The sequence below is a fragment of the Pristiophorus japonicus genome, chromosome 1 (assembly GCF_044704955.1).
Source record: "Pristiophorus japonicus isolate sPriJap1 chromosome 1, sPriJap1.hap1, whole genome shotgun sequence".
In the NCBI taxonomy this organism is placed as follows: Eukaryota; Metazoa; Chordata; class Chondrichthyes; family Pristiophoridae; genus Pristiophorus; species Pristiophorus japonicus.
The window spans coordinates 131636251-131652643 of record NC_091977.1 but is presented as its reverse complement, the minus strand read 5'-3'; the positions used below and the strand labels follow the sequence as shown (position 1 = coordinate 131652643).

At 42.4% G+C, this 16393-nt stretch overlaps 1 protein-coding gene across 3 annotated transcripts in view; it reads right to left on the bottom strand.

Annotated features, from left to right (window-relative positions):
* Nucleotides 1-16393, bottom strand: part of cep120 (centrosomal protein 120) — a 136420-nt gene that overhangs the window by 15210 nt on the left and 104817 nt on the right. For all 3 annotated transcript variants that reach the window (XM_070883190.1, XM_070883201.1, XM_070883212.1), the window contains exons 17-18: nucleotides 8003-8164; nucleotides 2198-2320 (exon numbers count right to left, since the gene is read on the bottom strand). In XM_070883190.1, coding sequence (XP_070739291.1) covers nucleotides 2198-2320; nucleotides 8003-8164 — 285 coding nt within the window. The remainder of the gene's footprint in view (nucleotides 1-2197; nucleotides 2321-8002; nucleotides 8165-16393) is intronic.

Below are 16393 nucleotides of genomic sequence, written 5' to 3'. Positions count from 1 at the left end.
CATTGACGAGCACCCCCACCCCCGACGTTCCGAAATCCGGAAATACCCGAACCTGGGCTCGGGTGTTTCCAGATTCGTGACGTCAGAAAGACGTTCCAAAATCCGGCAAAACGCAAAATCCGGAATAGCCTCGGTTCCGAGGGTTCCGGATTCGGGATGCTGCACCTGTACAATACTGAAAAAATAAATGACTAGTCCGGAGAACAATTCCATTACCTCCTACAAAATGCAAGATTTCTTTAAGATGTGCGGGTAGAAAACAACTCAAGATATCTCCTTTGGGACTGAAACAATCCCCCTTCTCTCCCACCACCACAAATCTATCGTGGCTGATAGCAATAGATCGTTGCTGGAGTAAACTGAGTAGAAATAGTTAAGATTAAATGACGCCTTCAATACACTTTGTTTTCCTCATCTTCATTTGTTGTAATCTGAAATGGGTAGCAATATTTTATAGGAATGCATGAAACTTGAAAATGGAGCCACAAATATAAACTTTACAGATGAAGTACCATAATATCACATGATAAAATATGAAACATAATTACATTATGCCTCAGAAAGCACAAATTATCTAAAACAAATACAAAATCAAAACATAACATTGAAGATTATTTATAAAAAGTTGAATATATCCTAAAATTGGGGAATTTTCATTCCTCGATCAAGATTTTATTGTTGGCAGAAGTGAACACATTTTTAATTCGTTTGTACAGTTCATGATTAAAGGAGAACATAAAAGGAAATATTAATGATTAATGCATAGATTTCCCTCCTCATTGCTCACAGGTAGCCTGGGGTTCACTCGCTAATTTTTACTATGGCTTACACGTAGGTGCTGGAATTGCTGTTCCCAATCTGAAGCAGCTTGCCCATTCTGGTCCCAACTCAGATGCTGGCAACATTTATGTGGATCGAAGAGTCTTAACTAACGAGGAAGTAAACTGACTGCTATGCCTGGAGTGAATTTAATCTTGGGCTCAGTATGCTTTCCAGTCAGAACAGGGCCCGTGTCCAGAGTCATATTGGAATTTTTCATCAATATGTATCTGAAATTACTTCGCATCATTCTGAAGGTGGAAGAACAAGTGAAGCCTTATAGCAGTGTTCTGCTTCTGTCAGAAGTACTGATCACATTGAGGAACAAAAACCACCGACAAGCACCAGAGAAGGATGTCACATGTGTAATGTCCCCAAAAGATTGAGAAAGTCAAGAGCAGCTATAGGATGCGAACAAGGCATATAGCTGACGCTGGAGAGAAGGAAGGCCAATAACTGGTAGAAGAATCAATGACTGCTAAAGAAATAGGACAGCAGGATACAGGCAAGTTGGAGAATTAACATTTTCATGCTACAAGTTCTTAAAATGGCAGGGGGGGGGGGGGTAGTAACTATCCTGGTATCTAACAGCTTCAACACATTTTTGTTGTGAGGGATATGATCTTTCTCTTTATAAATGTAGATATTTTGAGAGAGTGAAATACACTACATTTTTTGATTGCCTGAAATTTCACACTGTTGGATAAGCAACCAATCAGCATGATTCATTCCCTTATGGACAAGCAATACACCCGTCCCATGCTCTACAGACATGTCAGACAAGCGACGGATGTAAAAAAAAATGTTTAATAAAGCAAATACTTGGCTTACCAAGTCTACCTAGTTTGCTTACATGATCTGCTTTGTAAATCTGGCATGTGAATAACCTACACCTGAAATGTAGTGCAATAATTTCCAATGAAAAAATGTTTCATGACTCCAGTTTCACATTGTTATTGAAAATGAAATAGCTATTTAAAAAGGTCACTACAGATTCCATATCTTCCACTTAAAGTGGAGTGAAAATCAGTATCCTTACATTCGTCCCCATGAAGGCTTTCTTTATATTACTAAAATTTCAAGTCAATTTGTCTAGATGTTATTCTCCAGGGAGATGAGATTGAATGACTAAGCATGTAAGCACAGAAATGTCTAATCAATTGCTGTTACTGGAATTATTTTCCTATCCAGCTTGTCTCACCAAGATATGGCATTTTGCAGAAGCAATTTAGTTCAATACAACATCCAAAAGCAGCATTTTTGAAGTTTAAATAAGTCCCTTTAAAATGGCAAAAAATATGGGCGTGTTATTAAGATTTACCAAGTTCAGTCTGTGAACACAAATATAATATATTGTAGACATCCAAATGCATTCTACCTTTTCAAGAGTTAAAAGATTGATCTCTGACTGAAGTCGAATTTCAGGTTTGCTGCTCTGCTGCTCTTTATACTGATGGAACTCTTTTTCAAGCATTTTGTACTTCTGTTCTGCTTCATGGAGCTAGATAGAATTCATGAAAGGGAAAAAAAAAACTTAATAAACTAGAGGAAGTCAGCTTATCCTTTTGACACTAAACAGATGATCTAAAAATTCACATTCAAAATAAACGGTCTTTTAACTCAACTAAAGTACATACAGACTAACAGCAAGAAATCTGAACACCGATCAAACTCTGGTTTAAAAATAGGTGAATAATTTAATTGTTTACATCCTGCTGACAATGCAGGCAAGGATACAAAGCAGTGACACATAACTGGCTAATCCTTCTGCAGCAGATCATTATTTATCCATCTATTCAGCTAACACTTTGTCGGTTTACACAATATTACCATCATTTTTTAACGTTTACACTGTACAATATCCAAGTGTAACTTAATCAAACAGACCAGCTGATATACTTAGAACACAGCTTTTAAAATGATACTCTTCTGGGAAAATGAAAAATTGTTCTTCAGCCAACAGTTGAGCAATAATTTAAGTGAAGCACGAGGATTTTATTGATGAATGACTTAATGCTGAACACTTCTGACCTAATAATACACATGAAGAATTCCAGAAAAATAACCTGTTTTTGAACTCGTCGGTAGTTTAAAAACTAAAGTTGAAATTAACGCAGTTTGCAGAGATAAAAATCTAAGTTGGTGGAAAAAGTATCAGCAATTTAGCAACCATTGAAATGTATCTGAATACAGTCCAAAACAATAGATCATCTGACAAATGTATTATCATGGTTAGCATGTTACCCAAATATGTGCAGCAGAATTATAATGTAGTTAAGGTTGCAAACCATACTTTTCCCACATTTGCAGCAAGCATTTCGCAACTGCATTTGCTATTTGTCAAACTCAGAATGGAACAAGAGAATTTGGACTCAGTTGAAAACAGTCAGAAGCTGCTTTAACATTCAAAAAAGTACTTGAATAGCCTGACATTTTATTACCCGATGTCAAAATGCCACAAAATAAACTGACAGTCAAGACAAGAAATGAAAATGCTACTGAAGCGAGGGAAACTCAAATTTAGTCTAATCTTGGGTGCATTCGACCTAGATACCAGAAGCTTAAGTGAAGGCACCACAACACCCTACTTTTAACTGCACAAGACAACAACCTAGTCACACAAAGCCCATGTAATAGTAAATACACTGGAGGAGAAGCTTCTGACATAGAAACATAGAAAATAGGTGCAGGAGTAGGCCATTCGGCCCTTCTAGCCTGCACCGCCATTCAATGAGTTCATGGCTGAACATGCAACTTCAGTACCCCATTCCTGCTTTCTCACCATACCCCTCGATTCCCCTAGTAGTAAGGACTTCATCTAACTCCTTTTTGAATATATTTAGTGAATTGGCCTCAACAACTTTCTGTGGTGGAGAATTCCACAGGTTCACCACTCTCTGGGTGAAGAAATTCCTCCTCATCTCGGTCCTAAATGGCTTCCCCCTTATCCTTAGACTGTGTCCCCTGGTTCTGGACTTCCCCAACATGGGAACATTCTTCCTGCATCTAACCTGTCTAACCCCATCAGAATTTTAAACGTTTCTATGAGGTCCCCTCTCATTCTTCTGAACTCCAGTGAATACAAGCCCAGTTGATCCAGTCTTTCTTGATAGGTCAGTCCCGCCATCCCGGGAATCAGTCTGGTGAACCTTCGCTGCACTCCCTCAATAGCAAGAATGTCCTTCCTCAGGTTAGGAGACCAAAACTGTACACAATACTCCAGGTGTGGCCTCACCAAGGCCCTGTACAATTGTAGCAACACCTCCCTGCCCTTGTACTCAAATCCCCTCGCTATGAAGGCCAACATGCCATTTGCTTTCTTAACCGCCTGCTGTACCTGCATGCCAACCTTCAATGACTGATGTACCATGACACCCAGGTCTCTTTGCACCTGCCCTTTTCCTAATCTGTCACCATTCAGATAATAGTCTGTCTCTCTGTTTTTACCACCAAAGTGGATAACCTCACATTTATCCACATTATACTTCATCTGCCATGCATTTGCCCACTCACCTAACCTATCCAAGTCGCTCTGCAGCCTCATAGAATCCTCCTTGCAGCTCACACTGCCACCCAACTTAGTGTCATCTGCAAATTTGGAGATACTACATTTAATCCCCTCGTCTAAATCATTAATGTACAGTGTAAACAGCTGGGGCCCCAGCACAGAACCTTGCGGTACCCCACTAGTCACTGCCTGCCATTCTGAAAAGTCCCCATTTACTCCTACTCTTTGCTTCCTGTCTGACAACCAGTTCTCAATCCATGTCAGCACACTACCCCCAATCCCATGTGCTTTAACTTTGCACATTAATCTCTTGTGTGGGACCTTGTCGAAAGCCTTCTGAAAGTCCAAATATACCACATCAACTGGTTCTCCCTTGTCCACTCTACTGGAAACATCCTCAAAAAATTCCAGAAGATTTGTCAAGCATGATTTCCCTTTCACAAATCCATGCTGACTTGGACCTATCATATTACCTCTTTCCAAATGCACTGCTATGACATCCTTAATAATTGATTCCATCATTTTACCCACTACCGATGTCAGGCTGACCGGTCTGTAATTCCCTGTTTTCTCTCTCCCTCCTTTTTTAAAAAGTGGGGTTACATTGGCTACCCTCCACTCCATAGGAACTGATCCAGAGTCAATGGAATGTTGGAAAATGACTGTCAATGCATCCACTATTTCCAAGGCCACCTCCTTAAGTACTCTGGGATGCAGTCCATCAGGCCCTGGGGATTTATCGGCCTTCAATCCCATCAATTTCCCCAACACAATTTCCCGACTAATAAAGATTTCCCTCAGTTCCTCCTCCTTACTAGACCCTCCGACCCCTTTTATATCCGGAAGGTTGTTTGTGTCCTCCTCAGTGAATACCGAACCAAAGTACTTGTTCAATTGGTCCGCCATTTCTTTGTTCCCCGTTATGACTTCCCCTGATTCTGACTGCAGGGGACCTACGTTTGTCTTTACTAACCTTTTTCTCTTTACATATCTATAGAAACTTTTGCAATCCGTCTTAATGTACCCTGCAAGCTTCTTCTCATACTCCATTTTCCCTGCCCTAATCAAACCCTTTGTCCTCCTCTGCTGAGTTCTAAATTTCTCCCAGTCCCCGGGTTCTGTGCTATTTCTGGCCAATTTGTATGCCACTTCCTTGGCTTTAATGCTATCCCTGATTTCCCTTGATAGCCACGGTTGAGCCACCTTCCCTTTTTTATTTTTACGACAGACAGGAATGTACAATTGTTGTAGTTCATCCATGCGGTCTCTAAATGTCTGCCATTGCCCATCCACAGTCAACCCCTTCAGTATCATTCGCCAATCTATCCTAACCAATTCACGCCTCATACCTTCAAAGTTACCCTTCTTTAAGTTCTGGACCTTGGTCTCTGAATTTACTGTTTCATTCTCCATCCTAATGCAGAATTCCACCATATTATGGTCACTCTTCCCCAAGGGGCCTCGCACAACGAGATTGCTAATTAATCCTCTCTCATTACACAACACCCAGTCTAAGATGGCCTCCCCCCTAGTTGGTTCCTCGACATATTGGTCTAAAAAAACCATCCCTTATGCACTCCAGGAAATCCTCCTCTACCGTATTGCTTCCAGTTTGGTTAACCCAATCTATGTGCATATTAAAGTCATCCATTATAACTGCTGCACTTTTATTGCACGCACCCCTAATTTCATGTTTGATGCCCTCCCCAACATCACTACTACTGTTTGGAGGTCTGTACACAACTCCCACTAACGTTTTTTGTCCTTTGGTATTCTGCAGCTCTACCCATATAGATTCCACATCATCCAAGCTAATGTCCTTCCGAACTATTGCCTTAATTTGCTCCTTAACCAGCAATGCTACCCCACCTCCTTTTCCTTTTATTCTATCTTTCCTGAATGTTGAATACCCCTGGATGTTGAGTTCCCAGCCCTGATCATCCTGGAGCCACGTCTCCGTAATCCCAATCACATCATATCTGTTAACATCTATTTGCACAGTTAATTCATCCACTTTATTGCGGATACTCCTTGCATTAAGACACAAAGCCTTCAGGCTTGTTCTTTTAACACCCTTTGTCCTTTTAGAATTTTGCTGTACAGTGGCCCTTTTTGTTCTTTGCCTTGGGTTTCTCTGCCCTCCACTTTTCCTCATCTCCTTTCTGTCTTTTGCTTTTGCCTCCTTTTTGTTTCCCTCTGTCTCCCTGCATTGGTTCCCATCCCCCTGCCATATCAGTTTAAATCCTCCCCAACAGCACTAGCAAACACTCCCCCTAGGACATTGGTTCCGGTCCTGCCCAGGTGCAGACCGTCCGGTTTGTACTGGTCCCACCTCCCCCAGAACCGGTTCCAATGCCCCAGGAATTTGAATCCCTCCCTGTTGCACCACTGCTCAAGCCACGTATTCATCTGCACTATCCTGCGATTCCTACTCTGACTATCACGTGGCACTGGTAGCAATCCCGAGATTACTACTTTTGAGGTCCTACTTTTTAATTTAGCTCCTAGCTCCTTAAATTCATTTCGTAGGACCTCATCCCTTTTTTTACCTATGTCGTTGGTACCAATGTGCACGACAACTGGCTGTTCTCACTCCCTTTTTAGGCAGTCGGGAGCAGCGTCGAGGAGGTGCGTGGAGAGGCCTATAAAAGGCACAGCAGGGAGTCCGGGGCCCAGCATCGGTAAATGAGCAACAGTATAATACTCTGTTCCAACTAACAAATTCCAATTTTTTTTAATGGTCATTATTGTTAATTGGATTAGAATGTTATTGCTCTGCATAGCAATTCTCTCATCTTTTGCTAACTACATAGTAGCAGAGTGCTCTCCTGACAAATACATAGTAAAGCCCTCTAACCCTTTATAGATTTTTGTACAGTAGGTTACCCAATCTGCTTTTAATCAATCAGTTACCTTGTGGGTCAGGTGAAGTCTGTACAGTACCTTAGCTAAGAACTTCAGATGAAGGCGAAGAAAATATTTAAAATTTTTGTTCCACATTAGGAAATAAGAACTCCTTTGCTCTTCGAATTGTGGCACGGGATTGTAGATATCCACCTGAGCAGGCGGAGGACGCCTTGAACAATAACAAAGTTGGCACCATGAAAACTCAGTATGCCCTCAGTACTGCACTGAGCTATCAGCCTAGATTGTGAGCTCAAATTGTGGAGTGGGACTTCAACCCACGTTCATGACTGGCAAGTGTGATACCAAGATGCTACTGAACCTCCAGAATGTTAATTTCTTAGATGAAAAATGTTAATGTACAAATGCATCTATAAATCTAGTCATGGGATGAAATGCTGAATGTATGCTGGTAGTCTAAGTTTTAACTTTTCATTGAAAAAGCATTGAAGATGGAAAAGGTCTGGGGAATATCAGACAGTGGACATCTGACATTATGCTGTTGACATCAAGCTGCACACCCAGCTGATGAGCAAATGAAACTTTTCAGAGATCTGGATAAATAAGTACAAAGCAATGGTAAATTAAATTTAAAAGTGGAAATATGCAAGAAAGAAAGCACCCTTGTACTATTACTAAATGTAATATCCATCAGTATGACAAAATTCAAATTGTATGCTTGATTGACAAGAAGGATGAGCACAATAAAATAATGAACTGGTCACGACTTAGAATTACTATCGCCGTAAAAACTTCGCTCATTTTTCTTACCTGCTGCTGTAAGCGTAACTTATCCTCTTCCAATTGATTCAACTTCAACCTTTCCAATTCCACCTTTCGGACAGAATCTTCGGTACAGCGCCTTGTGGTGTCTTGCATTTCTCGCAAGCTCCGATCGTGATCATCTTGTAACTCTTTCTTCAGTCTCTGGAGCTTCACACAGTATAAACAAATTATTTTATTTTGAAAGCACTCAAATAAACATAAAATGACAAAGATGATAATTTATAAAACACTTAGAATACAATACCTCTCCATACATCATCCTACTGGTTAGGTAAACTGTTTCCACAAACTACAGAAGGATTCAACCGACAATCCCAGATTCTAAATATTCTGGGATAGGGGTTCTCAACATTTTTGCTTCTGAACCCCCCCCACCCGTGTTATAAAAATTTGTTATACAATTAAACAGATTTATTTCTTATTATTGCTTTATTTATATCCCAGATCATCCCCTGTATCATGACCCAGTTCAGTACATTCAGCTCAGCCTCAGGACATTGCTGGAGGAGTTCTTCAGGGCAATGCCCTAGGCCCAAACATCTTCAGCTGCTTCATCAATGACCATCCGCAATGATTGCGCTGTGTTCAGTTCCAGTCGCAACTCCTCAGATAATGAAGCAGTCCGTGCCCACATTTAGCAAGATTTGGTCAACATTCAGGCTTGGGGTGATAAGTGGCAAGTAACATTGTGGCATCGAAGTGCCAGGCAATGACCATCTCCAACAAGAGTCAACCCACCTCCTCTTGACATTCAACAGCATTACCATCAACATCTTGGGGGTCACCATTGACCAGAAACTTAACTGCACATGCCACATAAATAATGTGGCTACAACAGCAGGTCAGAGGCTGGGTATTCTGTGACGAGTGACTGACCTCCTGATTCCCCAAAGCCTTTCCACCATCTACAAAGGTACAAGTCAGGAATGTGATGGAATACTCTCCACTTGCCTGAATGAGCATAGCTCCAACACTCAAGATGCTCGACTAGGACATCTAGGACAAAGCACCCCACTTGATTGGCACCCCATTCACCACTGGTGCACCATGGCTACAGTGTGTACCATCTACAAGATGCACTGTAGCAACTCGCCAAGGCTTCTTTGACATCACCTCCCAATCCCGTGACTTCTACCATCTAGAAGGGCAATGGCAGCAGGCGCATGGGAATATCACCTCCTCCAAGTTGCCCTCCAAGTCCCCACACCATCCTGACTTGGAAGTATATTGCAGTTCCTTCATTGTCGCTGGGTCAAAACCCTGGAACACCCTACCTAACAACCGTGGGAGTAAACCTTTACCACATGGACTGCAATGATACAAGGCGGCGTCTCACCACCACCTTCTCGAGGGCAATTTGGGATGAGCAATAAATGCTGATCTTGCCAGCAACTCTACATCCCATGAATTAATTAAAAAAAAAACATTCCCCTGGGGATTTATGATCCGATTCAGAACATTCTCCTGGAGTTTATATCCTGGACCATCCCCCACATTATGACCTGGTTCAGTACATTCCGAGGTTTATATCTCGGACCATCCGCTGCATTATGACCCAGTTCACTGCATTATCCGGGAGTTGATGCTGACAGTAATCTGCCCTCCGTGTACCTGCCGGTGCCAATTTGATAAACTAAACGCTGTCCTGTGAAACTGAAAGTAAATGACAGTGAAACCTGGAACAGAATCACAGCTGGTAAAATAGGGCTGATGAGTGAATAATTGAGCAGACAGCTCCAATCTCTGCCCTGCAGAGCTCAGTCCCACTCTCTGCTGAGTTACAAACAGTTAGTGTTACCCTGTCTGAACTGTGTAACAGAGCACAACCCAAGTAACCAGTCACTCAGTAACAGAGCACGACCCAAGTAACCAGTCACTCACAGATCGGCCTGCGTCACTGTCACAAGAGGCAAACTGACCAGTCACTGAGAATCCACAGATTAACAGCAGGGAGCAACACTGCTCTGGCTTCTATCATGCAAATCTTATTTTTGGTGGACCACTTGAAACCAGAGGGCCATGGACCCCCAGTTGACAACCCATGCTGTAGGGTATAACACTTCCTATTCTCTTCTCTGCAAATAAAAACAATGTCATGTAGGAGAAATGGCCATAGAATTGCTCTAAATGTGTCCTCAAAATGTAATCAGTAGTTAGAATGAATACTGGGAAAGGAAAGGACTCACTGCTAATTTAACCACAAAGGCTTAAACTAACAAAACATTCCTGGTTAGTTTGTGACTTTCTTGCCTGAATTCTTTGATAATTATCAAGAAAAGGTTAATTAAGTCACGCAGTAGCTTTTGTGGATGCTGATGAGGTGTTGATAATGCAAATACACCGTGCATTTATAAAGCATCTTTAACATAAAATGTTTCAAGGTGCTTTACAGGAGGATTATCCTGGAACGAGGGCCACAAAAGGAGATATTGGGACAGGTGGCCAAAAGCTTGGTCAAAGGAGGTAGGTTTGAAGGAGTATTTCAAAAGGGAGAGGGGTAGATAGGCTGAGAAGTTTAGGAAAGGAATTCCAGACTTTGGGGCCTAGGCAGCTGAAGGCAAGTCTGTCAGTGGTGGAGTGATGAAATCAGGGATGCACAAGAGGCCAGAGTTGGCTAAAGTAGACTGGAATCACAGACTAAACGGTGGCACAATTGAGGAACAGTGGAGGACATTTAAAGAGCTCTTTCATAGTGCTCAACAAAAATATATTCCAGTGAAAAAGAAGGGCGGTAAGAGAAGGGATAACCAGCCGTGGATAAACAAGGAATTAAAGGAGTATCAAATTAAAAACCAATGCGTATAAGGTGGCCAAGGTTAGTGGGAAACTAGAAGATTGGGAAAATTTTAAACGACAGCAAAGAATGACTAAGAAAGCAATAAAGAAAGGAAAGATAGATTACGAAAGTAAACTTGTGCAAAACATAAAAACAGATAGTAAAAGCTTTTACCAATATATAAAATGGAAAAGAGTGACTAAAGTAAATGTTGGTTCCTTAGAAGATGAGAAGGGGGATTTAATAATGGGAAATGTGGAAATGGCTGAGACCTTAAACAATTATTTTGCTTCGGTCTTCACAGTCGAAGACACAAAAACCATGCCAAAAATTGCTGGTCACGGGAATGTGGGAAGGGAGGACCTTGAGATAATCACTATCACTAGTGGGGTAGTGCTGGACAGGCTAATGGGACTCAAGGTAGACAAGTCCCCTGGTCCTGATGAAATGCATCCCAGGGTATTAAAAGAGATGGCGGAAGTTATAGCAGATGCATTCGTTATAATCTACCAAAATTCTCTGAACTCTGGGGAGGTACCAGCGGATTGGAAAGCAGCTAATGTAACGCCTCTGTTTAAAAAAGGGGGCAAACAAAAGGCAGGTAACGATAGGCCGGTTAGTTTAACATCTGTAGTGGGGAAAATGCTTGAAGCTATCATTAAGGAAGAAATAGCGGGACATCTAGATAGGGATAGTGCAGTCAAGCAGACGCAACATGGATTCATGAAGGGGAAATCATGTTTAACTAATTTACTGGAATTCTTTGAGGATATAACGAGCATGGTGGATAGAGGTGTACGGATGGATGTGGTGTATTTAGATTTCCAAAAGGCATTCGATAAGGTGCCACACAAAAGGTTACTGCAGAAGATAAAGGTACGCGGAGTCAGAGGAAATGTATTAGCATGGATTGAGAATTGGCTGGCTAACAGAAAGCAGAGCGTCGGGATAAATGCGTCCTTTTCGGGTTGGAAATCGGTGGTCAGTGGTGTGCCACAGGGATCGGTGCTGGGACCACAACTGTTTACAATATACATAGATGACCAGGAAAAGGTAGTGTAACAAAATTTGCAGATGACACAAAGATTAGTGGGAAAGCGGGTTGTGTAGAGGACACAGAGAGGCTGCAAAGAGACTTAGATAGGTTAAGCGAATGGGCTAAGGTTTGGCAGATGGAATACAATGTCGGAAAATGTGAGGTCATCCACCTTGGGGAAAAAAAAACACAGTAAGAGAGAATATTATTTGAATGGGGAGAAATTACAACATGCTGCAGTGCAGAGGGACCTGGGGGTCCTTGTGCATGAATCCCAAAAAGTTAGTTTGCAGGTAATCAGGAAGGCGAATGGAATGTTGACCTTCATTGCGAGGGGGATGGAGTACAAAAGCAGGGAGGTCCTGCTGCAACTGTACAGGGTAATGGTGAGGCTGCACCTGGAGGACTGCATGCAGTTTTGGTCACCTTACTTAAGGAAGGATATACTAGCTTTGGAGAGGGTACAGAGTCGATTCACTAGGCTGATTCCGGAGATGAGGGGGTTAACTTATGATAGATTGAGCAGACTGGGTCTTTACTCGTTGGAGTTCAGAAGGATGAGGGGTGATCTTATAGAAACATTTAAAATACTGAAAGGGATAGACAAGATAGAGGCAGAGAGGTTGTTTCCACTGGTCGGGGAGACTAGAACTAGGGGGCACAGCCTCAAAATACAGGGGAGCTAATTTAAAACCGAGTTGAGAAGGAATTTCTTCTCCGAGGGTTGTGAATCTGTGGAATTCTCTGCCCAGGGAAGCAGTTGAGGCTAGCTCATTGAATGTATCCAAATCAGAGATAGACAGATTTTTAACTAATAAGGGAATTAAGGGTTATGGGGAGCGGGCGGGTAAGTGGAGCTGAGTCCACGGCCAGATCAGCCATGATCTTGTTGAATGGCGGAGCAGGCTCGAGGGGCTCGATGGCCTACTCCTGTTCCGAATTCTTATGTTCTAATGATCAGCTAAAAAAGGGAAAAAAGATGCTCACTTATCAGTACCTGCTGCGCCCACGAGCGATCCTGGTCCTGAGGCCTCCATTCACTGTGCGTCAGAGCGCGTGCATGTCAGGACGTCTGCAGAGCTGGAGCTGCAGTCACATGATTCTGGCAGCCAATCCAGATAAAGTATTTTCTCATTCATAATAATGGGAACTCTAGGTTGGAGTTCCCATTATGATTGAGAAACCCCCCCACCAAACACCCAAAACACTAATAAATAAATAGAAAAAATATACCACATATTTAACATTAATTTAAATTAAAGTTATTTATAGAAACAGAAATTTACAATGCAGAAGGAGGCCATTTCAGCCCATCATGTCCACACCGGCCGACAAAGAGCCACACGGCCCTCGGTCAGCAGCCCTGAAGGTTACATATAGCAATGGCGGACAGGTAAAGAGCATCCGGCTCAACCAGTCCGCCCCACATAACTGATACGCCATGTATCGCAACATTTTACACTCCACCCCACCTGGAGCCATGCGATCTCCTGGGAGGCGCAAAAAACATAAAAACCCAGGCCAATCGGGGAAAAAAATCTGGGAAAATTCCTCTCCGACCCATCCAGGCGATCGAAAGTAGTCCAGATCACCTGGCCGGATTAGATTCCTGAAGTACTTACCATTGTATCTGTGCCAGCCAACAAGAGGTTATCCAGTCTAATCCCACTTACCACCTCTCGGTCCGTAACCCTGAAGGTTAGGATGTGGAATTGAGTATTTACGATGCGGAATTCTCTGCCACAAATCATTGACACAGCAGACTCCATAAATTGTTTTGAAAAAGGATTAGATTGTTGCTTGAAAAAGAGGAATATTAAAGGGGAGCGAGCAATTGCATGAAAGGTGGCTAATGTGGAGAAAACACCGGCAGAGACTTTGATGGGCAAGTCGGCTGTTTCGGTGCTGTAACATTGTATGGGGGTGAAATCGGTTAAATTTAACCGTGAAACTGCACCCGATGGGAAAGGAAATGGAACGCAGTGTAAAACGGGTCGCCGATTCACCATGAGCATGAGAGGGGAAAAGATCCAAATGCTGCAAGGTGTGGATATTGCAGGTGTAAAGAGTGGGATTTCAGAATCAGAAGACACAAGTCAAAAAGTTAACTAGCCTCTGCCAAGGACAAAAAAATGAAACATTTCCTTTGAAAGCAGAGTGCTTGAAAGTTACAGCTGAGATTTTGCTGAGGATTTCCATAGAAAATATTGGATTTGTGGAATAGACTCTTGGCAAAATCAGCTAATATTGCATTTTAAAAAAAGCTGGATACATATTTCAGGACAAACACAGATTCTCTATGCTGCTGGATCAGAGGATCCATGGATGTAATCTATGAAATGTAACTTGCCAACAATTCAATAGTGTGGGTTATAAAGTTTGATTAATAACCTGGTGTTGCACACAAACTTTCAAGCAGGCCGAGACAAAACTTTGCAAAGTTTCATCTTCTTGGAGGTTTGATTTGTGATATGTTACCTCTCTGGAGAAACGTGCAAGATCATCAACCTGAAACGCTAACTCTGTTTCTCTCTCCACAGATGCTACCCGACCTGCTGGGTGTTTCCAACATTTTCTGCTTTTATACCAATGATTACCCGCTTAATGCTCAAGATCCTTCTGCGCAAATATCATTGGCACACGAATCTATTGAGAGAGTTATAGAACATATATTCGGCACACTTGACAACGAGCTTCCAGCCTCTCCAGAGAGTGCTTCAGCTCTTCCTTCAACATGCCCTGAAAAGGTTTGCAAACTATTTGCAGCCTGCCTCTTATACAACATTGCCATAGGGCAATATCACTTCAGATCTTTCAAAATGAGAAAGGTTGCAACGACAATCACGAGCCAATTTACTCCAGCTACACTTTCAACCTACAGCAACATACTGAGGACGTATTCCAAACCATTCTAAACCAATGTGACATGACGAGCACACAGAGTATCTTAAAGCTCTGCATGTAAAAAATGGAAATATTAAGCCCTATGCAATCCTATCCGCCTATTAACGTGACAACGCTATTAAATAATGAACACAAGCCGAAGCTTTGTGAAAAATATAATTTTATTAAATGTGTGGTTACAATTTATATTTTATCGTCCACTTTTTTTATCCGGGAACTTTTTTGTGTTGGCAATAATGTTTTTTTCTTCATGTGGCGCGTTTGATGGAGGAAGTACGGGCTTGTGCGTGTGAAGAACCCAGCTCCAATGGGAGATAGAAACATAGAAAATAGGTGCAGGAGTAGGCCATTCGGCCCTTCGAGCCTACACCGCCATTCAATGAGTTCATGGCTGAACATGCAACTTCAGTACCCCATTCCTGCTTTCTCACCATACCCCTTGATTCCCCTAGTAGTAAGGACTTCATCTAACTCCTTTTTGAATATATTTAGTGAATTGGCCTCAACAACCTTCTGTGGTAGAGAATTCCACAGGTTCACCACTCTCTGGGTGAAGAAATTCCTCCTCATCTCAGTCCTAAATGGCTTCCCCCTTATCCTTAGACTGTGTCCCCTGGCTCTGGACTTCCCCAACATTGGGAACATTCTTCCTGCATCTAACCTGTCTAACCCCGTCAGAATTTTAAACATTTCTATGAGGTCCCCTCTCATTCTTCTGAACTCCAGTGAATACAAGCCCAGTTGATCCAGTCTTTCTTGATAGGTCAGTCCCGCCATCCCGGGAATCAGTCTGGTGAACCTTCGCTGCAATCCCTCAATAGCAAGAATGTACAGGTTAGGAGACCAAAACTGTACACAATACTCCAGGTGTGGCCTCACCAAGGCCCTGTACAATTGTAGCAACACCTCCCTGCCCCTGTACTCAAATCCCCTCGCTATGAAGGCCAACATGCCATTTGCTTTCTTAACTGCCTGCTGTACCTGCATGCCAACCTTCAATGACTGATGTACCATGACACCCAGGTCTCTTTGCACCTCCCCTTTTCCAAATCTGTCACCATTCAGATAATAGTCTGTGTCTCTGTTTTTACCACCAAAGTGGATAACCTCGCATTTATCCACATTATACTTCATCTGCCATGCATTTGCCCACTCACCTAACCTATCCAAGTCGCTCTGCAGCCTCATAGCATCCTCCTCGCAGCTCACACTGCCACCCAACTTAGTGTCATCCGCAAATTTGGAGATACTACATTTAATCCCCTCGTCTAAATCATTAATGTACAGTGTAAACAGCTGGGGCCCCAGCACAGAACCTTGCGGTACCCCACTAGTCACTGCCTGCCATTCTGAAAAGTCCCCATTTACTCCTACTCTTTGCTTCCTGTCTGACAACCAGTTCTCAATCCATGTCAGCACACTACCCCCAATCCCATGTGCTTTAACTTTGCACATTAATCTCTTGTGTGGGACCTTGTCGAAAGCCTTCTGAAAGTCCAAATATACCACATCAACTGGTTCTCCCTTGTCCACTCTACTGGAAACATCCTCAAAAAATTCCAGAAGATTTGTCAAGCATGATTTCCCTTTCACAAATCCATGCTGACTTGGACCCATCATATTACCTCTTTCCAAATGCACTGCTATGACATCCTTAATA